The sequence below is a fragment of the Lygodium microphyllum genome, chromosome 5, assembly GCF_053477565.2.
Source record: "Lygodium microphyllum isolate KBCC chromosome 5, Lygodium_microphyllum_v1.1.10, whole genome shotgun sequence".
Taxonomy (NCBI): domain Eukaryota; kingdom Viridiplantae; phylum Streptophyta; class Polypodiopsida; order Schizaeales; family Lygodiaceae; genus Lygodium; species Lygodium microphyllum.
The window spans coordinates 116,694,204-116,718,400 of NC_141139.1; the positions used below are offsets into that span (position 1 = coordinate 116,694,204).

Below are 24,197 nucleotides of genomic sequence, written 5' to 3' on the forward strand. Positions count from 1 at the left end.
CATTTTCAAATAGTGCATGTGGAAGGCAAGAAGAATGTAGTTGCAGATGCTTTATCTCGCAAACCACAGGTGTCAGTTGTTTTAATTTCTTATCACCATGAATTGGATGATATGAAAGAGCAGTATGCTGATGACGAAGATTTCTTTGAAATCTATGAACACTGATCAATGGTCAATATCATGATCATTATGTGTTCAAAGAAGGCTTTATCATGATGCATGGAAGACTATGCGTTACAAAACAGCTAAGGCCAAAAGTTTTATTAGAAAGTCATGCTCCACCGTATACAAGACATCGTGGTATTGATACTATAGTCAAAGCGGTAGAGACTTTCTTCTATTGGCCAGTCTTGAGATCTAATGTTGATGCATATGTTAGATCTTGCCTTGTATACCAAAAGGTCAAATTTGATAGACAAAAGGCACCAAGGTTATTGCAACCACTACCTATTCCAAAAGGCCATGGGAAAGTATTGCCATGGATTTCATTTTTGATCCTCTAAGAACTTCTTCAAGGAATGATGGAATCCGGACTATCATTTGCATATTCAACAAACACGCACATTTCATTCTTGTAAGGAAAAAGGTTAAGTCAGAACACATGGTAAAGATATTTATGCATAATATCTTCAAATACCATGAAATGCCACTATCAATTGTGAGTGATAGAGACCCAAGAATGACTAGCTTGTTTTGGAAAGCATTGTTTGAAAACATGGGCACTACACTGAAATTTTTATCTTCTTTCCATCCACGAACTGATGGACAGCCTGAAGAAGCAAATTCGACTGTTTTAGATCTATTGAAGTGTTATATTTTAGATCATAAGACTTCTTGGGAACACTACTTGCCATTGGTTGAGTATGCATACAATAATACAGTGTAGTCATCTACTCGCAAAGCACCTTTTGAGATTATGGAAGGTGGAAAGAAACTGCCTCCCATTTTGGAAACAAAAGATAATATTTTTAAAGCAGATTGTTATGTAAAAATTTGGGAAGAAGCATATAAAAAGATCAAGAATGCCTTAGAAAAGTCACAAGCTAAATAGAAAGGAGCTGCTGATAGTCATCGTCAAGAACTCTTGTTCAAAAAGGATGATTGGGTCTTATTGCGTTTTGAAAAGGCACATTTGAGAAAACGAAAGGGCAAGAAGCGTTTATTTCCAAAGTTGAGTATGTGTTACTATGACCCTTTTTAAGTCTCAGAGAAGATCAATGATGTCGCAAGATATGTCACTAGGTGGTGATACTTTTTGCAATTGCTTTCCTTATTTACTTATATAAATATTTTTTCTTTTCTTTAGTTGCTGTTGCTTTTTACCCCCAAAGTTCTCTTGGACTAAGTCGAGATCTTTGCATGGCCAGAAGAGACAACCATTGGGATAAATTGGACGAATGGTTTGTCTGAGCCTTAGGACCGGTTCCATATTGACTAGGCACTGAAGAATAGAATGCCAGTGGTTTGGGACTATGTGCTTAGCCACTAGAGATGGTGCAAGACAATGAGTCTGGCCAAGACAGAAGATGCACATGTGAGAATGCTCACGGAATAAAAGTCACCGTAACTGAGCCACATGTGAGAATGCTCACGGAATAAAAGTTGCTCAGAACAATTTGAGGAATGCAAGGGTCACCATCCCTAAAATTTAGGAAGCTACTATTTTTGGACCCCAAAATCTGTTCGCGTCATTATCTTCATTTTTGCACGAGGATTAATTATGTGGTCTGTGCCAAGGTCAAAATTTGCACCGATCATGGAGAATTTTAGACCGGAAGGTTTAAACAGGAAAATTATTACATATATGCCATATGGCACAAATTTCTAAAAGAGAGAGAGAGAGAGCATTTTTAAAAAAACATAATAGGCAAGAGGGGCAGATCTCAGAGTGAAGTTTTGAGGGGCTGAGGGCGAATTGCTGCAAGTACATCAACTATGGAGAGTACTTCTTCGTCTCTGACTCATGTACGGAGGTAGAGCTTGCTCCCTCTAGTCAACTCTCTCTCTATTCTCAAAGGAAATGCTCTGCATGATGGGCTGATTCCATCGATGATGACCATGCCATACAGGAACAGGGTTTTTCAGCTCTGATTTAGTGTTGTTTGTGGGATTGTTTTACTGCTGGAATGATGCCAGGGTAAAAGGGATGTTGTTTTGGATATGCTAGACAGTAAAAACAGTAAATACAGAGTTCTGCAAACTACAATTCTGAACATGAATTATTGAGTTATGGTCACAGAAAATGTTTTCCTGAAAGGGATGTTGATCTGGATATACTAGACAGTGAAAACAGTAAATACAGAGTTCTGCAGACTGCAATTCTGCACATGAATTATTGAGTTATGGGCACAGAAAATGCTTTCCTAAAAGGGATGTTGTTATGGTCATGCTGTACTGTCCTTCTACAGCTGGGATTTACTCAAAAAAGATGAAAACCAACTATTCACAGGTTATGTATTTTGGAACATTTCATTTTTGTAACTTTCCATCTTTTAATTGATAAAGAAATACGAAGGGGAGCGCCAGTCTTCGGGGCTAATCTGGTGTTGAGCGAGGGAGTGAGGTGGAGGGGGGGGGGGGATGGTGGTGTGTGTGTGTGTGTGTGTGTGTGTGAAAAGACCAAGTGTTAATTGAAGGAACTACCGCATTATGTGAGTCATAGACCGCTTTCAATCTTCCAATCTGAAGGCATCATAGCCGAATTCCACACTTACTAACACAGTTGAGTTAATGGGTCCTTAAGCAGTTCCACATGGGCTGAAAACAACTCATTAAGAAGCCCATCCTAGTCAGGACTTTTCCTTCGAGGCAAGTGGGACAGCACTTCTTCCACTTCTCTTTTGAAATATCAGCCTCCATTAAGTTCACCCATTCTGGCTTGACCTCATTACTAACCAGTCACAAATATATCTTCGAGCAAAGAGAACAGCATCGGAAAGAATCTCTTGCGGACCCAACAAGGACCTATAAAAGACGACACTCGTCCAAATGATGGAGGTAGGATCAATCACCATAACACCTTGCCCATCCTTTAAGCGCACAATATTTTCCCGGGCATATTTCTAATGCAAATGAGCAAAAAATTGATGAGTTTGACTGTTATTATCGTGTAAAGCTTCCGCTCTAGGCAGCAGTTTGTATTTTGCATGTTCCTCTTCCTGAAGAGATTGAACCTTGCCTTTCAACCATTCAATGCATGTGAGCAAGTCATCATTGGAATCCCCAAACTGACACAGAGACAAGGAATGGGCCAATAATGATTGGGCATGCTGCAATTCAGCTCGAAAAGAGGAAGCATGCTGAATACCATAGTGTCGGGATAATGCTCGCACATTATCCCTAAAAACCGCCCATGCTTCCATCCCTGTAGATAGTACCCTCGAGCTAAAAGAAGCTATCAGTTGTTCAACACCTTCCAAAAACTGGTTTTGCTACAGAAAAGATTGATTAACGAAGAGGCAAATGTGCAAGGAGAGCCTTAAATGCGTGAACAGGTCTGTGGCTCATTTCCAAGACCAAAGAATCATGATCTGACAAAACATGTTGTCTTTCCACCCACATATCAATGACTGCAGGAAGAAAAGAATCACTCTGGCAAATGTAGATCCTATCCAATCTAGCCCAGGTATTTGGATGTTGAAAAGAATGATAAGTATAGCCGGCTTGTGATGGATACATCCAGGACCACATATCCTGTTTTAAAGATACCGTTGCAAGAGCATCTCGAGCCTATTGCTCAAGACCATCCATAACCGAATGCGAAATAAGTCGCATGATCCAAAGATACACATACATTAAAATCACCCATGACAAAGCCTTGACACGGGTCATAGCAAGGCAGTGCATGTCACCCCAAAGCTAATGACATTCCCTTGTAGTAGAAGGAGTATACATGCCTACAAGCCACAAAACCTCTCCCTCATAAATTATTTCCAGGATCACAAATCGGCCGCAAGTATCTTGAGAAACCAACGATGGTTGCAAGGAGGATTTGACAGCCAACATAACTCCTGATTTATGCGGAGCTCGACCACTAAAAAAGACTGCATAATCCTTGTATACATAAGAAGATCCAACCAAAGCGTGTTGTTTGTGTTCCACAGCACAAAAAATGTGAGATGGAGAGAGGCTCCAAGCTCAGCTTAGAGTGCAGTAGACAATGTGGAGAGTGAAACATGACACCCAATGCAATAGACTAAAAGAGTGTAATTTGAAAGTACAAAGTACAGTCCTTAAACCTTAGGGTTGTAGGGGGTGTTCACACACTCGAATACAATAAGTACCCGTAAGTGTGTGACATAAGCATATACAAAAAAAAACAATAAGTCTCGGGCAAAAAATCTCTCGTACCGAGAGTAAAAAGTGCCCCAGTGTCCTAATGATCACCCACACTCCTCTGTGAGCGCAAGCGTGACTGAAAACCCAACAAAACCCCCTCGAGTGAAGAGTGATCAAAGGTAAAAGGATTATCTGCCACCAAAGGAGATCAAATTTAAAGCATTGCGAAATGCTTCAAATTTGTTTTACTGGTGGTAGGACAATAGACAAGGCTGATATGATATGCATGTAGCCTCTCTCTGACAAAGTGATAATGTATCTCAATGTGTTTCGTGTATGCATGAAGCACTGGGTTCTGTGTGCCACTACAATGGCACTTTGACTGTCAGTGAACAAAGGAGTAGGCTCCGTAACAGATACATCCAGATCAGCTAGCAAGCGTCTAATCCATACGCATTCAACTGTGGTAGCGAAAGTTGCCTTGTATTCAGCTTCACATGACGATGTGGCAATAGTGGATTGTTTCTTGCTAAGCCAAGATATACAAGATGAGCCAAGAAAGAAACAATTGCCACTAGTGGAGTGACGTGAATCATAATCACCAACCCAATCAGAATCATTGTAAGCATGTAACTGCAGTGGTCCCCCCTTGGCATAAAGCAATCCAAGAGATCTAGTACACTGCAAGTAACGAAAGACACGCTTAACAGCTTGCCAATGTGACATGCGTGGCTGATGCATATATTTGCTCAGGGCTGAAACTACAAGTTGCATGTCCGGCCTAGTGTTGCATAGGTAAATAAGACATCCAACTGCTAGAGCATATGTGTGTATATCAAACAAATCACTGTCATCATGTAATGACAACTTTAGTCTAGGTTCCATTGGTGTGCAGACTAGCTTGCAATCCTTTAAGCCAAACTTCTCAAGAAGTTTACCAATGTATCTTGACTGTGATAAACCAATAACTCTAGCATCATATATGAACTAAATGCCCAAGTAATAATGCAAAGACACCAAGTCTGACATCTCAAAAGTTTGCTGCAAATTTTATTTGCATGCTGAAATTTGATCAGCATGTGTCCCTGTAAGCAAAAGATCATCAACATATAGATAAATGATCAGCATGAATCCCCCCCTCTTTACATACATAAAGGGTAGACTCAAATGAACTATTTATAAACCCTTGGCTAAGAAAAAAGGCATCTATCTTTGCATACCAAGCTCTAGAGCTTGTTTCAAACCATATAAAGCCTTTTTCAACTTGCAAACCAAGTGTTCCAAACCCTCAACTGCAAAACCAACGGGCTACTATACATATACTTCCTCATGAAATTCTCCATGTAAAAATGCAATTTTAATATCCAACTGATGCACAGTCCATCCATAATGGGCAGCCAAAGCAACCATAGACCTAATGGTCGTCATCCGAGAGGTAGGAGCAAACGTCTCCTCATAGTCAATGCCTTTTTTCTGTGCATAGCCTTTAGCTACAAGCCTTGCCTTATATTTGTCAATGGATCCATCTGCATTCTGTTTCAGCTTGTAGACCCATTTTGTTCCAATGGCTTTCTTCCAAAAGGGCAAAGACACTAAATCCCAAGTTTGATTCTTAGCGATATTCAGCTTGCATTGCTGCCATCCAATGCACGCTTTGTTGTGCATCCTCAAAACATTTAGACTCCTCATCATCAACTGTGCTTGTTGCCATAACAAACTCCATGGTATGTGCAGTATCATGCGTACGAGCTTGCCTTCTAGTACGACCAATCATGGGTGCATCCAAATGACTATCTTTCATAGTCTATAAATACCATCTAGGCATTTGTCTTGCCTCCTGACTATGCATAAGCTCTTGCTGAATTTCAGTTTCAGCACTTTGCTGGATATTCAAATCAGCCAATGGCTGATTTTCTGCATTTTCCAATGGAGCAGCTGTTTCATTAATAAAGGTAATTTATGGGAGACAGGCGCGAGGGATAACCGTCCGGGGGCCTTGGGCACCCAAACGGGGTCAAGGGGAGCCTAGAGAGTAAGAGAGTCTAAGAATAGTAGGACTCATCGGAAGCAGACGGCTAGCAGAGGAAACTTGGAGAGAGGAGCTAGCACTCATCTAGGCGAGGTTGGGTGGTGAAAAAAAGGACATTTCTCGTGCTATGAGCGTGGTCACAGAATGGTATTGTTGATGGAGTACAAGCAATCTTATACTGGTATCAGAGCCATCGGTCCCCGTCTTCAGGAAGAGCCGTCGGGTCTTATCTTCTGGATCAACCGTCGGGTTCCGTTTTAATTGAGGCGAATGCTTTCGTGTTGGCACGTTGTTCTCCCACACGGACACGAATCCAAGCTCGAGTAGACGGCGCCCACATGGACGCGAATCAAAGTTCCAGTACTTGACGGATTACGTCAGTACTAACCAGCCGACGCCTGACAGGATTGGCCTTGTACCTCATCATACGTGACTGATTTCGTGTAACGGAAGTGGACGGCAGTATGAAGCTAGTCGAGCGAAGTCCCGTTTGAGATATAGCTATGGGTACCTAGTTCACACGTGACTTGTTAGGGAGGGGGTGTGTTTAATCCCCTCCTTATTCTGTGTTCCTACCCGACAGGCTTCATTTCAACGCGACTGGCTCGGTTTGGAGGAAAGTCGAACTATTCCTCACTCTTTTGGTTATCACTAAATTGTTAAAGCCATCAACAACTGCCCTATCACTATAATCAGGGAAGTACTTCATTCTATACGCAAACTTCTTATATTTGCTTTCTAATTCCAGTGTATTAATGGAAGGTAAAGAGAAAAATGGGGTGACGGAAGATTCTAGTTCGAGGGACCATCCTATGGCGGATCCCCATGAAACAGAAATTTAATGGGAAGAATTTTTTGCTACACGAGAACAATTTGATGATTTAACTGCTCGTGTGCAAGCACAAGGGGTTCAAATGGAGTTTCTAACTCAAACACTCACAGAAATAAAATCTCAATTAGCCTTGTTATTAGAAAGGGATAAAAATAAGGCAAAAACCTCAGATATTCCATCTTCATCGAAAGATTTAGATGTGACTATGCGAGATACTAGAGAACCCCACCAAAAGTTAAGAGATAACCCAGTGTTAAAAGATATGAAACCCCCTCAGTTTCTCGGGGAGGAAAAAGATAGAAATAAAGACACTATCTTTAATTTTCTCCAAAAATGGAAAAATTTGCACAAACTTAAAAATACTCCACATCTCCAAGTGCTAGAGGCCAGTTTAACTTTGGGGCCAAACGCATATAAATGGTGGCGAACTTTAAAGGAGGTAAATAAAATACCCGAAACTTGGCCTCAATTTGAATCGGTCTTTTTGAAACAATTCCTTCCTGAAAATGAAATGGAAAAAAATTGGGAAGATTGGGATTATGTCAAACAAAAAAGAAGACCTTTGCTGACATATCTAGAGGAGTATCGTGAGATAATCCTCAAATTGGAAGGAATAGATGAATTTCAAAAGACAAGAGGATTCATTAGGAGACTAGATAAGGCCTATAAAAAGGAAGTGAAAAGGAGTTCACCTAAGACGCTTGAAGAGGCAATTAAATTTGCATTAATTAATGAAGATAGTACGCGTCCAAGTACACTCACTAGTCTCATTGATACGGAGCCCAAGACTAAGGAATTTGAAACCTCAATATTTGTAGGCAAATTTAAAGAAAAATGCCATTTCTTAAGGGCAAGAAACAACCCTTTGAAAAGAAACAATTTGTAAGGCCAAAGTTAAGTCAAGATGACTTTGATAAGGCCAAAAAAAAAAGGCTGTGTTTCAATTGCCTATTCCCTAACCATGCTGCCTGGAATTGCCCTCAAAGAAAAAAGGGGGAAGATAAAGGAAAGGATAAGGACAAGGACAAGGGAAAAGAAAAACAAATCCATGTAATGCAGACCCTGGAATTAAAGAGGCATGAAAAGTATAAATCTTTAGAGCTCTTGCATAAGTATGTATAACACAGGTGTTGTATGTCAACTTCTATGTGGCAGTCTACTTTTGGGCCACGTGATTTAGTTAGAGTGCATGGATTGATAGCTGGAAAGAGGGCTAGGGTCATGATTGATGACTCTGCTACCCACAATTTCATAAATTATGCACTTGTCAAAAAATTGAAACTTCCCCAACAAAAGAGTGGGCATCAATATGTTATTCGTATGATGCAAGGTCATGATAATAAAATATGGGATACAATGGTATCCAATTTGGAAATCGAGATCCAAGGATATAAAGATAAACTTGATTTTCAAATTATGAATATGGAAAGAGCCGATATTGCTTTAGGGAGGGAGTGGCTATGGGGATTGGAACCATCCTTAAAACGTAGTTATCATCATAATACACTGGAATTTGAAAGGGATGGTAAGACTTTTGTGATTCAAGGTGAACATGAAGTATTTGATAACCCTTTGTTGTGTTCCACCGAAGTTCAAAAGCTGATAAAGAAGGAAGCTTGTGAGGTATATATGTTATGGTCTCTTCCGGTACAAAACACTTTTACTTTCTGTAATATAAAGCAACAATTTTCTTATGTTTGTGAGTTGAATGTAAGTAATGAATTAAGTGGTTTGTTAGATGAATTTAAAGATGTGTTTCCTTTTGATTTACCAAGTGGCCTTCCACCAGATAGGGGTGATGTAAATCACCCAATTGAAAGTTTTCAAAAACTTAAGGTAGCTATTGCTACAGCTCCAGTACTATTAATTGTGGATCCCAATAAACCATTTGTGGTTGAAGCCGATGCCAGTGATAAGGCGATAGGTGCGGTCTTATTACAAGAAGGTCGACCAGTTGCTTTTGAAAGCAAGAAATTAGACCGTGCAAAATAGAATTATTCTGTTTATGAGAGGGAGCTGTATGCAATAGTACATGCAATGAAAAAATGGAGGCACTATCTGTACGGTGCCAAACTTTTGATCTTGTCGGATCATGAAAACATTAAGTGGCTTAATAACCAACCGGATCTACAAGGGCGTAAAGCCAAATGGGCCGAACTCCTGCAAGAGTTCGACTATGAAATAAGGTATAGAAAAGGAAATTATAATATAGTGGCTGATGCACTCAGCAGAATGCCCATCATAAATGAATTGAGTTTTACTCAGTTCACTTCCGATTTGCTTGAATCCTTAAAAGGGAAATGCCAGGTTGATCCGGCATATTCCAACATATGGAAAGCAATTGAAAATGGGGATCCAAGTGGAAGGGCCTCCACCGAAGAATGAATATCTGAGGATGCTCAACAAGGAAATGAAGCATCAGGGGTTGCTCAAATGGGATTCAAGTGGAAGAATTTTACCATTGATAATGGTTATTTACTCTACAAGGATAGGGTATGTGTCCCGAAAGATGAAGAAATAAGACGCCAGACACTCTTTGAGTGTCATGATACCCCTAGTTCGGGACATCCAAGAGTTAATAAGACTTATAGTCTTATTAAAAGGCAATTCTATTGGCCTGGAATGAATAAGGACGTCCTTGACTATGTGGTCAAATGTAATAAATGCCAGAATAATAAAGCTGAAAGATTGAAAATGAAAGGACTTCTCCACCCATTGGAGATTCCTTCGGAAAAATGGGAGAGTATCTCCATGGACTTTATTGTTGCGTTACCTAGAACACAGAGGGGGCACGACTCTGTATGGGTGATTGTGGATAGGTTAACCAAAATGGCTAGGTTTATTCCAACTTCAACTAATGTTAAAACACCAGAATTGGCTAGATTGTTCGTAGAGAACATATACTGATTGTATGGCCTTCCGGCAAATATAGTTTCTGATCGAGAGAGAAAATTTGATAGTCAATTTTGGCATGCTGTATTTAGGAAGTTGGATATTAAACTTAGCGTGAGTACGGCGGACCACCCGCAAACTAATGGGCAAACTGAAAGGGTTAACCAAATCCTTGAAGATATGCTCAGGGCATATGTAAGTAAAAGGGCAAACTAACTGGGAAGAGTATCTACCGATAGCAGAGTTTGCATATAATAGTGCCAAGCACTCTTCCACTGGATATAGTCCATTTATGCTAATATATGGGTTTCCGCCCAAAGCTCCTCATGCAATAGGACTGCATAAGGAAAAGGTTCAAGCAGCCAAGGACTTTTTGGAGGATATGAATAATATGTTAAAATTTGCTCAAGAAAATATTAACAAAGCTCAAAATCGAGCTAGAGCTTATACAAATCCTCACCGACGAGACATCTTCTTTGAAGAAGGGGAATTGGTCTATCTTAAAGTAGTCCTTTCACAATACTTAAAAGGGTGGGACAACAGGCTTACAAAATTCAACTACCTGCTGGTAATAAAACACATCCAGTTTTTCATGTAAGTAAGCTAAGGAAGAAGTTGGGTGATTTGGATAATCTAATCTTAAATGATAACATTGAGGAGCTATTAGATGACCAATCTAATCCACATAAACCAGAAAGAATATTAAATGTTCGTAACAGACAAACAAGAAATACTATTTATTAAGAATATTTGGTCAAATGGAAAGATTGTTCAGAAGAAAGCTCAACATGGGAGCGAGTAAGTACCTTAAGAAAAAGGTTTCCCAATTTACAATTGGACCTTCCAAGTATCGTTTTCGAGGACGAAACCGATTCTTAAGGGGAAGGAAATGTTACATTAATAAAGGTAATTTCTGGGAGACAGGCGCGAGGGATGACCGTCCGAGCGCCTTGGGCACCAGAACGGGGTCAAGGGAAGCCTAGAGAGTAAGAGAGTCTAAGAATAGTAGGACTCACTGGAAGCAGACAGCTGGCAGAGGAAACGGGGAGAGAGGAGTCAGCACTCATCTAGGCGAGGTTGAGTGGTGAAAAAAAGGACATCTCTCGTGCTATGAGCATGGTCATGGAATGGTATTGTTAATGGAGTACAGGCAATCTTATAGCAGCCCTTCAAATACATCACGGACAGGCTGATATGTGTCTAAACCAAAAAGGGATAATTCTGATTTTTCATCAAAGAGTGCATCCCTACTGACAAACACCTTTTTAGAGACTGAATCATAGAGTCTGTAGCCTTTGCTCTCACTACTATATCCCACAAAAATGCATTTGACAGCCTTGTTATCCAACTTTTTCTGAGTACCTAGGAAATGTGTGCATATGCAAGACACCCAAAGGTACTAAAGTGTCCAACAAAAGGTTTCTGGCTGTTCCAAGCCTCAAAAGGTGTAATTTTCTTTAATGCTTTGGTAGGGCATCTGTTCAAAACATGGCAAGCACACATAACGGCTTCCATCCAAAAACTATGTGGCAAACTCTTTGCTTTCAGCATACATCTAGTCATCTCCATGAGTGACCGATTCTTCTTTTCTGCAATCCCATTCTGCTTTGGAGTATAAGCAGTAGTGAACTAATGAACAATGTCCTTCTACTTCAAAAAAGAATTCAGCATAGAGAACATATATCCCCCCCCCCTCTGTCAGAATAGAGAGTCTTTATTTTACAACCAGATTGGTTTTCAACAAGTGCAACAAAAGCCAAGAATGCATCCTGCACTTCTGACTTTTTTACCAAAGAATAGACCCATACACTAACTATAACCTAGTTGTGGCTCTAAAAGCAACATCACGGGGAAACGAAAACTAATGCATTTTTCCCAAAATACATCCTTCGTACAAGTGCTCAAAAGGTCTCTCCAGAAGAGGTAATCCATCTAGCATCTGTGTATGCTGTAAGAGCATCAAGCTACCAAAGTTCACATGCCCCATCCGACATGCCATAACTCTACTTGTATCATAACAGGAGTAAGAGTGGATGCCAAGTACGCTGACTGATCAACTGAAAGAGCATCCAACTCATATAACCCATGACATAAAGTGTCAGTCAAGACCAAATTCATGTGTACTTTGTCTCTCACCATGCATCTGTCATCATCAAATGTGACCTGCAAACCACAACGTGCCAAAGAAAAAATAGAGAGCAGATTCTTCTTTATACCTAGCACAAACAAAGCATCCCGTAGGCGGAGAATAGAGCCATCAATGGCTATGAACACAATCTCCCCAATACCTCTAATAAGTTATGATGCATTGTTGGCACATTGTATAGACTTGCCAACTGGAGCTGCACCAACAAAAGCAAATAAATCTCTGCAAGATGTGATGTGCCTAGAAGCACCACTATCAAAGATCCAAGTGTCTGCATCCTCAGTAGAGCTAAATTCTCGATCAACCCAAGAAGTGACATAACTGCATGTGTAAAAGCAATAGTCCCTGTCTGCAACAAAGGACACGGACTCAATAGCAGTGGAAGGAGCATCAGAAACAGACATTCCTAACTCCTTTTTCTTCTCCTTGGCGATACGTTGTAGTGGCTCATTATCGTTGGGAATAGCTGGCTGATACAGCATGTTTTGCAGCTGTACAATGGACACATTTTGCTATCCAAAAGGTATTTCTTCTCAGAATACAAATCTACCGACCTCCTCAGTCTTTTCACGTTGTTTATTCATGCGATCTTCTCGGAAGATAACATCATTGTTGTGTACTACTTTCCTTTTCTCAGGATCCCACAATCTATACCCCATTTCACCCTCGTCACCATATCCTAAGAAAATGCATTTACAGGACTTTAGCTCAAGTTTGCTGCGTTTTTCTTTACGAATGTGCACAAAAGCCTGCAGCCAAACACTTTCAGGTGAGCATATGAAGGTGGCTTGCCCGACCGCGCTTCTTGGAGAACTCTCCCCCCGCCCCCCAAAAGACTTGTTTGGTGACTGATTAATCAAGTGTACAGCTATCATAACAGCCTCTACCCAAAAACTATGGGGTAATGCAGCATGAGACAGCATCGTACGGACCTTATCCTATATGGTTCGATTCATACGCTCTGCAACTCCATTTTGGGGTGGATTATGAGAGGCAGTGAGCTCCCTCGTTATCCCTTTGCTGTCACAAAATGCCTTAAAGGCCTTGGATATATATTCCCCACCATTGTCAAAGCGAAGACACTTAAGTGTCTTATCTATCTGATTTTCGGCCAATGCCAATAATTTTTAAAACTTGTCAAGCAATTCATCCTTGCTACGAATAGAGTAAACCCATACCTTTCGTGTAGCATCATCAACAAGGGTGACAAACTATTTCTTTCCCCCTAAAGATAACCATGGCATCTGACATACATCCGAATGTACTAACTCTATAGAAGAAGATTTCAACAAAATAGACTTTTTATGAGATGTATGTGCATGTTTGCCATAAATACAATGATCACAATGCTCAAAATCAGCATAACGAAGACAAGGCAAGTAGCCCAAACAAAAAAGCACTTTCATTCTTGTTTGACTCATGTGCCCCAACCGGCCATGCCACAAAGAAACACTTGGCTACTCGGTCACGGCAACAACATGGTTACACACACTAGATACATGAAGTGGATACAAAGTATCACTCTTGTAACCTCTGGCAATAACCCTAGATCCCTTACAGATCTTTCATTTTCCATTACCAAAGGTGGTATGAAAACCATCATCATCTAGCTGCCCTGTGCTAATCAAGCTCTTCTTGAGCTGAGGTACCTGCCATACGTGCTAAAGTGTGAAGACATAGCCATGCTAAAACTACAACTACACACTGCCAATACCTGCAATGTCACATGCATAGTTATCCCCAAGATGGACAACACTGTGTCAACCCCCTGTATAGGCAGAGAACCACTCTCGATGAGGGGTGACATGAAAGAAAGCACCTGAATCGAGAATCTAGGTATGCATGTCATCATCTATATCTGCAAGTAAAGCATATGCACCAAAGTGTGAAGAGACAAAGAGTACGTCACTCCCACTATGACTGTCATGAGTGACTATATTCACCTCTTCAATTTTTACACTGCTCTTCTTAGGCTAACTGTCCTTCTTCTCTTCCTTGCTATCATCTGTCTTCTTCCCCTTTCCTTTCTCTTTTTTCCATTTGTAGCAGTTAAAATGAACTTTCTTGCCACAATGATGGCATTCAACATCTTTGCCACGTGATTTACTACGTCCCTTGCTATCAGATTTTCCTTTTTGCTGTGATCTGCCCCTAGTATGCAAAGCACTGAAAGACTTACTAAATGCATTGTTCTGCTGATTCATTTCTTCCATGAGTAGAGCACTCTCTACATCAGCATACAAAAGAATCGCATTTGAATTGCTCATAGCAGTCCTGAATGTATCCGAACTCTCTAGACGAGTGTAAAGCAAGAATGTAGCCTTAAATTCTTCATCAATCAAGAACTTCAAGGCAACCAACTCGCTGAAAATAGAGTTAAACTCACTCAGGTGAGTAGACATTGCTATACCCTCTTTCATACGCAAATCCATAAGCTTTTTCAGCCAATACACTTTGCTTGCAGCACTTTTCTGCACATACAGTTCTTCTAGTCGAGTCCATATAGCATATGCAAAATCCAAACCTTCAATGTTAAACAGCAAGGCATCAGAAATCGATAGCTCGATGGTTGAGCATGAAAGCTCATTTAACTCATCCCAATCGTCCTGTTCCATATCTACAGGCTTTGCCCTATGTGTTTTGATCAGCTTTGCTTGCTTGTTTTGCAACAGGATTGTGTAGCATTGCTTTTGCCAAACTGCAAAGTTATGTGCTCCTTCAAGCTTCTTTATGTGCATGAGATTATTGCTGTCACTGCTGCCAGCCATGATTTTCAGCCCAAATGTGACCAAAAAATCAGCAAAGGCAGGCCCAAACTATCACCCTAGTGACCAAGGTACAAACAAGCACCAACCAACAATAAATGACCACATAGAAGCACAGATTTCAGATCTGTAATTAAATTTTCAGAAGCACCAAACCATGTGCTACAGCATTCCACAACTGATTACAGCTGTTCCAAGGGCATATACATTACATTACATGAGAAATCCCAAAATTTTAGCTGCAATTTCTGTTGTACATGTACCCACAAGCATAAATTTTGACACGAACACTCAAAAAGCCCCAAAATTTTTGTGCTCAAAGCATCAACCACACATCTGCATTTTCTCTGTCATGCATAGAACAGGCCAATTTTGCCAAAATAGCGAAATTTCAGCAAAACCCCCAAATTTTACCAAGTGTTGATGTCCAAATTGCATGGAATTCAACCTGCATGTACATAAAATGACTAAATGCTGCACAGATTTTGCCCAAACTGCAAAAGCCCCAAATTGCACAGGGTCCAATGTGCATCAATGTCGAGAAATTGGGTAAATTTCAGCCAAATTTGTGCATGTACATTAAAAGCCCCAAATGTCGGGGACAAAATGTCGCAAATTCCTACAATTTCTGAGACAAATATCACTGTTACATCTTGCTCGCACCAAATCTGGACAAATCCCAAAATTTTCCAAGTCCTACATGCACTAATTTCAGTGAAATTGAAAGAATTTCACTAAAATGTGAAAAGCCCCAAAACTCTCGAGCAAATGTGCACCGACTTTGCAAATTCTGAGTCAAATTGTCCAATTCTGCGTTGAGATCTCCAAATTCAGGAAAAGCCCCAAATTTCTGGGCCTAAACCTACACAGATTTGCACACTGTGCTTGCGCGCGCAAACACCCGGAGGAGACGAAGCAAATTCAAAGGAGATTTTGAAGCAATAGAATTTCCGATTTTTTTTTTTTAAATGACGAGGGGCTCCCGTTGAGCCGTGGGGCGGGTCACGTGACCTGTCAGCCATGACCCATCTACTGCCTTTTACACGCTGCTGCCCAACTGTCACGCACAGTGGTTGCACTGGCCTGGTCGCCACAATTGTTGCCACACTGCCAACCGTCTTCCCACTCGCCAGTCCAATAGTCGTCCGTGCATCAAACGTCCATTGCGCCTGTACCTGACCAATCGCTTGGGACGTCATGACTGCTGCTACCCTTCGCACTTGTGCACCAGTCGACTATCTCCTTTGCTCATGAGCTTGCCTGCCGCAACCAACTACTCGATTGTGACAACTCCTGCTTGTCGAGTCCATCTGGGACTCCTACAACACCTGAGCTATCTCTTGCCAACTCTGATACCAGTTTGTAGTGACAGGTCCGGCACGAAGATCGAGACAGCAGGTGTTCGTTAGGCGCGGAGAGACAGAGAGAGTGAGAGAGAGCAGAGCAAAGTGTGTGCATGTTTTTAGGTACAATGACGAGTGTGTACCTTTAGGTTTTTAGATAGAGTACAAGTGCTAAGGGTGTGTTCACACCCGAGCACATTTAAAGGCACAAGGCCTTTATTCCCAACATAAGATGATTGGTAGTGGCCAGCATGAACTTAAGAGACCCATCAGGTTGTGAGCAGGAAACATGAGCCTCTGGCTAGGGCAAATTTGGGCCTAAGACCGGTTCTTCAACCGACAACCTACGACGTTTGCCCATCTCATCACCGTCCAACAACAGCCCGAGTTCCTCAGCCAATGAATCACCATCTGAGTGTGCCAAGTCTTTGTCATTCCCTTGCCCAATCTACTGATCGAGAAATGCCATATCGATACCATTAAATTCCTGCAAATTTGCCATAGCAGAACCAGATGCCTATCACAGATGCCTTTGTGAACTCTGACTAGTGAAGTCAGAACTGAGCTGGGACTGCCTCTTTCAGGCACTCTGTGGAAACTGTCTGCATAGGTGCAGAAACAGAGGACAGTCTGCTGCTACCTTTCAGTCGGGCGCTGTAGAAAGGTAGGAGGAACAGGCGTGAGGTGGGGGTACAGATCGACAGCTGATACTGCAACCGCAGGGGAAAGAATGGGGTGTGCAAGCAAGTCAGGAGAGACCTTGCACTAAACTTTAAAAGGAAAAAAAAGAAAACGACTACAACGCTTGAGGCTCCTTGTCAAACACGGCCGCCCTTGCTCCTGTTCAACCAAGGCCTTCCATCACCCTACACGCTGGGACAAAATGGGTGAATCGGATGCATTCCTTTTGCACGAACGGCCGAATCCTCTCTCTCTCTCTCTCTCTCTGTGACTGCCTCAGCACGGAGCGCTAATGCAGAGCAGGATTGCACAGGCGTTCAGGCCCCGACAGAATCAGAGCGAAGGGTCAGGTCGCCATCTTTCTTTTTTCCGTAATGGATGTTATATTTATAAAGTACTAAACAACAAAAGAGTTACAAAAGTCATGGCAAAGACGCAGAGGAAATTGCCATATGCCACGGAAGGAAGTCCTCCCGAGGGAGTAAGTCAGAGTGCCGAATGAGATCTATCTGCCAATGCAAGAGACCTTTAAGCCTAGCAATATGTCCCTGAAAATTAGAGGCTGAATCAAAAAGAAAAGCATTCCGAATGGTCCAATTGTGCCAACAGCCCCAGTATCTAAGAAAGTGAAACAAGATCTTCATATGTGGCTGTGCCGGTGTGGGGTATTTCGGCCGCACAAAAACCCAATCAAAAGGGCTTAGCGAGAAACCAACCACCGCTCGCCAAACTGCTGACAAGAGTGACCAGATTTTCTTAGCGAGAGGGCAAGAAATAAATCGATGACGGGCCGATTCCACACTGGTGGTGCAAAAGAAACAATTGCCATTGGAGATTCAACGCTTGGAAAGGGCTGAAGCAAGAGGAAGACCACCAATCATCACCCTCCAAAGAAAGACCTTGCATTAGAAAGGTGTCTTGTTCAACCAGCCCTCCATCACGGTTACCTTCCACCATGACTGAGATTTACGCAATCCCATACAGTATTAGCTTTAGTAACCAGCCATTGATGATCTTTAATCAGAAGATGATACACCTGGTTAGCTGAAGCCTTTTCTAAATTCAGCCGGCCTGCAAGGTCCCAATCCTGCCAGGGACAATCCGAAGCAAGGGCAAGAAAGGGTCGTCTGCTCTGGAGCACCATCAAAATCTGTCCCCATAAATCCCGGTATCCACGAGGGATCCTGAAAAGTCTCCTGGCTGTACGAAACGATATCAACACATTGCGACTGGCAAGCATTTGCAATTGAAGTCAAGCCCAAACGTGCCATGCGGTTAAATTTTGGTTTGAGCTCATGTTTTCCTTCCCAAAAAAGTAACCGCGAGGCTGCCAACAATTCCAGTTGAAAAGAGTTAGTAGCTAAGCGGTCCTCCGCTGGATGCCACTGAGCCTTTTGGAGAACCAGTTTCCAGGAACATACCAAATGAACAAGCAGAGATTATGAAGGACTAGAAAACCGAGAGTCTGCATTAAGAACATGCCACCAAGAACTCCGAATTTGGGTATTACCATGCACAAGCCCGTGATCCTCAAGAAAATAACGGGCTATAAAGACCCACGGGTGATGATCCAAGCACATGGCGCGAAAAAGAGACCAACGGAATGCCAGCATATAAATTTTGGCATCTAAAATAGCCCCACCACCTATGCGTTTGGGGGTACATGCATGTGACCAAGAAATTCATGAAATGCCTGCATGCAAGGAGTCCTTCCATAACAAGAAACAAATATACTGAGTAAGAGCATTTAGTGTAGTAGTAGTCCAAGGCAGCACATTTAGTGTAGTAGTAGTCCAAGGCAGCAATGGCAAGAAATATGTGAGCATTGGCAACATAATTGTCTGAGCCACTTTGAGGCGAACATGGAAGGGCCAAGCTTGTGACTTCCAATACAGAAACTTAGTTGCCAGTTTCTATGAAATCCACTCTAGTAGTTGCTTTGGCCGAACATCAACACCCAAAGGGTACCCAAGCTGCCTGACAATGAAACCACGGGGAACAACCATTCCCTACCAATCCAATGACTGCAAATCTGACTCTGTGCAGCTGAGAATGGCTGATTTCAAAGCATTGATACGAAGACCACAAGCCTGACCAAAGAGAGTCCAAACATCTAATGCTTTGCGAAGATTATCCTTGTCCGCACGCAAAATCATAAAGATATCATCAGCCAAGGATTGACTAATGAAGTGCTGTCCAAAAGGAAGACACAATCCAGCCAACTGAGTAGAAGCTGCCATATGAGATAACATCGAAAGAACTGGATGAGTCGCAAGGGCAAAAAAGAGAGGACTCAAAGGGCAACCCTGTCTCACAGAGCGGGCAAGGACAAATGGCTCGGTAACACCACCATTCAGCATAACTCGCGAAGAAGCCGCAGCACTAATGGTGTAGATCAGACGAGACATCCGAGTACCAAAGCCCATAGTAGACATAAGTTCTGCAATGAAAGACCAGTCTAGATAATCAAAAGCCTTTTCCAGGTCCAATTGAATCAGTACCACCTCCTGATTAGAGTGCCTTGCATAGTCAATAGCGAGTTGCACATTTAAGACATTATGCAGAATGTTTCGGCCCTTAATGAAACCATATTGAAGAGGATGCACAATGGCAGGAAGATGCTTATGGAGCCGATTCGCCATCACTTTGGAAAAGATTTTATACATACAACCCATCAAAGAAATTGGTCGCCAATGTTTCAACATAAATGGTGAAGGAACTTTCGGAAGCAGTTTAATAAGTCATTCTTTCCATGAGAAAGGCATGAACCCCGTTTCCCAAACCTGTTGAAACATAGCCGTCAATAGTTTCACCAATTGGGTAGCAAAAACCTCAAAGAATTCATTGGTGAGACCATCCCAACCGGGACTTTTATCCTTGGGCAAGTGTAACAAAACATCCATAACCTCCGCCTCACGAATATCTGTCTCCAAAGTAGTTTGCATGTCATGTGAAACCTGATTGCGGACCAAATCATAGAAAATTGAGCGGGCATGAGTAATTTGGTCTGAAGGTGGAGGAGTATAACCAAGAAGGTCTAGAAAATAATTCCTACACATATTCACAATAGTCTGTGGATCAATGACCATTTGACCTTCTGCATCCTGGAATCTAGTCATATTCTCTCGAGCAGGAGAGGCATGGAGAGCTCGAAAGAACTTATGAGTCTGACAAGCACTATCTTGCAAATTCTCCGTCAGATTTTGCAATTTGGCCTGCTGATAAGATTTCAACGGAAACTCTTTAATAAGATCAGCCAAACGCATAGCCAATGACAGCAGAAATACATCATCTAGAGTCTCCACCAGTAGAGAACGAACCAAAGCCAGTAATTGCTCCGTTGCTTCTCGACGCCGCCAACAAAGAGAGGCATGATGAATCCCATACTGCCGAACAACCCGTTGCACATTAGAGAGCAATCGTTCAAAAGAAGCATTGCCCTCCGAAGAGAAGTCCAACAAAAATCTATCAATCAGTTGCTGCATATAACCCTGAAAGATTGAATGCTTCAAATAAGACAAGTTGAAGCGCAAAGGGAGTCTATCCAGAAATTGCTTAAAAGGTGCAATGGGTTGTACAAGCATCTCAAGCTGTAGAGGAAAATGGTCCGACAAGGCATATTGCTGCAACACTTTCATCTCCAGCATGCCAAGTGACAAGGAGGTCTGCAAAGTATTCCAAAGATCCCGGCGGGATAAAGGATCATTTGGAGCATAAAGCCCAAGTAACCATAAGATCTCTCCTTCAAATAAAACTTCAACCACCACAAAACGATCATGTACATCATTTTTAATAAGAACACGTTGATATTTCTCATGTACAATCATAAGCACACCAAAATAATGCATGGCATGTGTCCCTGCATAAAACAAGCGAAACCCATGACAATCCACAACCTTTCCTGCTTCACCGTGACTCTTGTACTCAACAGCACACAAGACATCCCACTGATTCTCATGCAATAAACTCCACATGGCATGTTGCTTATTGCGAGAACAAATGCCTCGCACATTCCACGTGGCTTCATGTGTATTCAAAAAGAAAATCAGGAACGAGGCAAAGCTTGCCTCGATTTAATCTTTTCTGCTAAAATGTCAAGGACTCCCTCATCCAGAAAATCAGCTAACAGGGCAAAAGAGTTCGAACGGCCAGATTTGGAAGTAGACGGTGTATCCACTGTCTTGGGGATGGAACGGGGATAACGACGATCCCATGGGGTAATCACGTTGCCTTTAGCATCAAAAGCCAACTTAGCAGGTGGGCCCTTCGAACCATCCGTATATACTTTCCTAGTGGGCTGATTGCGAGGAGCAAAAGAAACCATAGCATGAGTAGTGTGCTCTGAAAACAACATGTCTTTCCTGCGCATATAAGTACGTACGGAATCTTGTGAAGCATTAGGCACAGTATCCGCCATGCGAACATCAAATCTTTTGCCATTTTTGGCACGAACATCTACCCAGTCATTGTCACGGGAATCCAAACCCGAAACATGTTGCTTGCCTTTATCCAAAACTTTGGGTGGCTCGGTCGCATCCTGCGACCGAGCATCAAGCACCATATCTTCTATGGGAGGCAAAACATGCTGAGCATCTGAAGTCGGTTGCTTTGCTGGACACTCGGCCATAAAATGCCCCAATTTTTCACACGAAAAACAATGCCCTGCAAAGTTACCCCATTTCAAATGAAAGTGCAAAGGATGCATGCCAGAACAATTAAGACGTAACCAAGCAGGCCTTTTCTGATCCGTGTCCCATAGCATACACAAACGGTTACGATTCGTGGCCCTTAGGCTCAGCGAAACCAAAACAGTGCCCACAACGGCCATGGCATCCTTTAACAGTGGCCAATAGACTGCCAGACAGTTTTCCACTTCAACCCACATCGGACATTCGCATTGAAGCAAGCGCTGAAAATCCGCCATTGGGCGCCATGGCACAACATGGACCAAACAGCGATCAAAGAACACTGGCAGTTTAGTCAGCAGATCAACACGATGCTTCTCGGATTTCAACAGCACCTCATAAAAGCCTCGGGGCCCAACAAAAATCTCTTCAACACACTCCCCTTGTAGGAGACTTTGCAGCCACTAGCGAATATAGGGCAGCACTGGGATCCTACCAATGAAGAAGAGTATAACAGCACGATCATAAAATACTGAGAATGAGCGCAAAACATTTTTAGGATCCACAGTGGCTTCCAGAATATCTTCAGCTCCCGAGTCAGAGAACGCTTCATGATTATGTTGAACATAATCACCAAGCAGAGTATTAGCAAACTCCAACAAATGCTCCCAGTCAACATCCTGAGAATCCACAGAATCAGAAGCAACCTAAGCATAAGAACATTCCTAATGATCCATTGTATCTTCCGAAGTATGCTTGGTGCGTTTGCCCGCAAGCTGGAAGTCAGGACCAGATGGCATCTCCTCTGTGCAAGGAACCATATCCTCTGGTTCCTCTGTTTCAGAATCCGGACCAAGGACTGCCACTGTTTGGTCAATAAAGGCCATGTCCAGACCAGCCATGTTGTATCACCCCTTTAACCAGAGATCTGAAACTATTTGCAGGGCGCTCTCTCTCTCTCTGCTGCCACAGTCTGCCTGCTGTCCTGTGCAGGGTCACAGTCACGCGCTCCCAGATCCTGACAATTCTCTGATACGCCGGATCCTCTCTCTCTCTCTCTCTCTCTCTCTCTCTCTCTCTCTCTCTCTCTGTGTCAATCGCAGAGTAGGGCTCCCCAGGAAGGCCAGCTGTTCACGAGTAGGCGATGGCAGGTCACGAACAGGGCAGGACAAACCCTGCACTGGTCTGACGAAGGAGCTCAGGCAGCGCACGAGCAGGTACACACGTCCGCTGGGCAGGGGAGGCACATCCGCAGGCAGGTAAACACGACGCCTCTGTCCCTTGCTCGCTCACTCTCTCTCTCTCACCTGCGTGCAGAAGCGGGGCAGAATAAAGCAGGCGCAAGCTCGATAGAGCCAGCAGACGAGGTCAGGTCGCTGCAGAAGACGGGTCACGGCAGGTCTCTCTCTCTCTCTCTCTCTCTCTCTCTCTCTCTCTCTCTCTCTCCATATGTGTATAATTACTCCAGAGCAATATAAAACTTGCCTTGTGCCTGCAACTTGCCCTTCCATAAGGACAAATTCAAATGATTGAAGCATACTTGCACTTTTATCTTAAAACATAACTAGCCAATGGACGATATGAAATGCAATGGCACTTTCTCTATAAATCAACATGTTGATAGGACTCTAGCTTGCAAGGAGGCTCGGCTTCATGCAAAGCTCAATATGGTTTTTCTTTGATATTGCACCGAGAATATGTGAGAGTGCACAACAGAAGAGAACCACGAACATGGGGAGAGAGAGAGAGAGACAGAGATGAAGGAAAGAAATATGCAGTGACTGAAGAAGAATGCTGAATACAAAGGAGAGGACTGATCAGTCCATGAATGCAGCCTGAGGCATCAATGAGGGCGCCGAATCAGGCTGAAATGATGACAGCAGCACTGACGGTGACAGTGACAGTGACGGTGACGGTGACAAAGATAGAGAGTATGCAAGCTGCTGTCCACACTCGGCATGGAAGAGCCTGCAGTCACCAATGGAGCAACTGAAAAAGAAGTGAAGTGCCCAGCCATCAAATCAGCTATATATAACTGAAAACTCAAGAAGCTGGCCGAGTGCAACCTGAAGATGCCAGAAAAATCTGGCCAAGTGCATTAATGGAGTCGGCAGCAGCTGGACAGGCCAAAAATGCTGACATGGCAACCATAATGCTGATGTGGCACTCTTGGAGCAGTCGGAAGTTGGCAGGGGCTGGAAACTGGCTGCACAAACTCAAAACTGCCCGACAAATCTCGGAAAAAACACAGTCAGAGCTCGTACGTCTCCATCACTCTGAGGAAGCTCACAACCAACAGATGATGACAGACTGACAGACTAAAATAGGCAGGCTAACAGAATCCAAAGCTTAATACGGTTTTTCCTTGATATTGCACCTAGACTCCAAAAGAAGTAACACGGGAAGAGCTCCACTAAAAATGTCATTAGACTCTCCCTTTATAGTTAACAGCCTTGGTGTTTTCAACAATAATATTATCAAAAAATAGTACCTATATCATGAACTCACCGTTTTTCGTCATATTGCTCCTTCATGACCTGTACAAAAAAGTTTTGACTGATGAACTCATTTAAATTATGGACACAATAAAAAATTATTCAAATATA

The 24,197-nt window shown here is 42.5% G+C and overlaps 1 protein-coding gene across 3 annotated transcripts in view; it reads right to left on the reverse strand.

The window, feature by feature from the left end:
• The window catches only part of LOC148036322 (uncharacterized protein At2g33490-like), a 103,312-nt gene that overhangs the window by 16,222 nt on the left and 62,893 nt on the right, over positions 1-24,197 (reverse strand). For all 3 annotated transcript variants that reach the window (XM_087678318.1, XM_087678319.1, XM_087678317.1), the window contains one exon: positions 24,100-24,128. In XM_087678318.1, the coding sequence (XP_087534444.1) occupies positions 24,100-24,128 (29 nt within the window). The remainder of the gene's footprint in view (positions 1-24,099; positions 24,129-24,197) is intronic.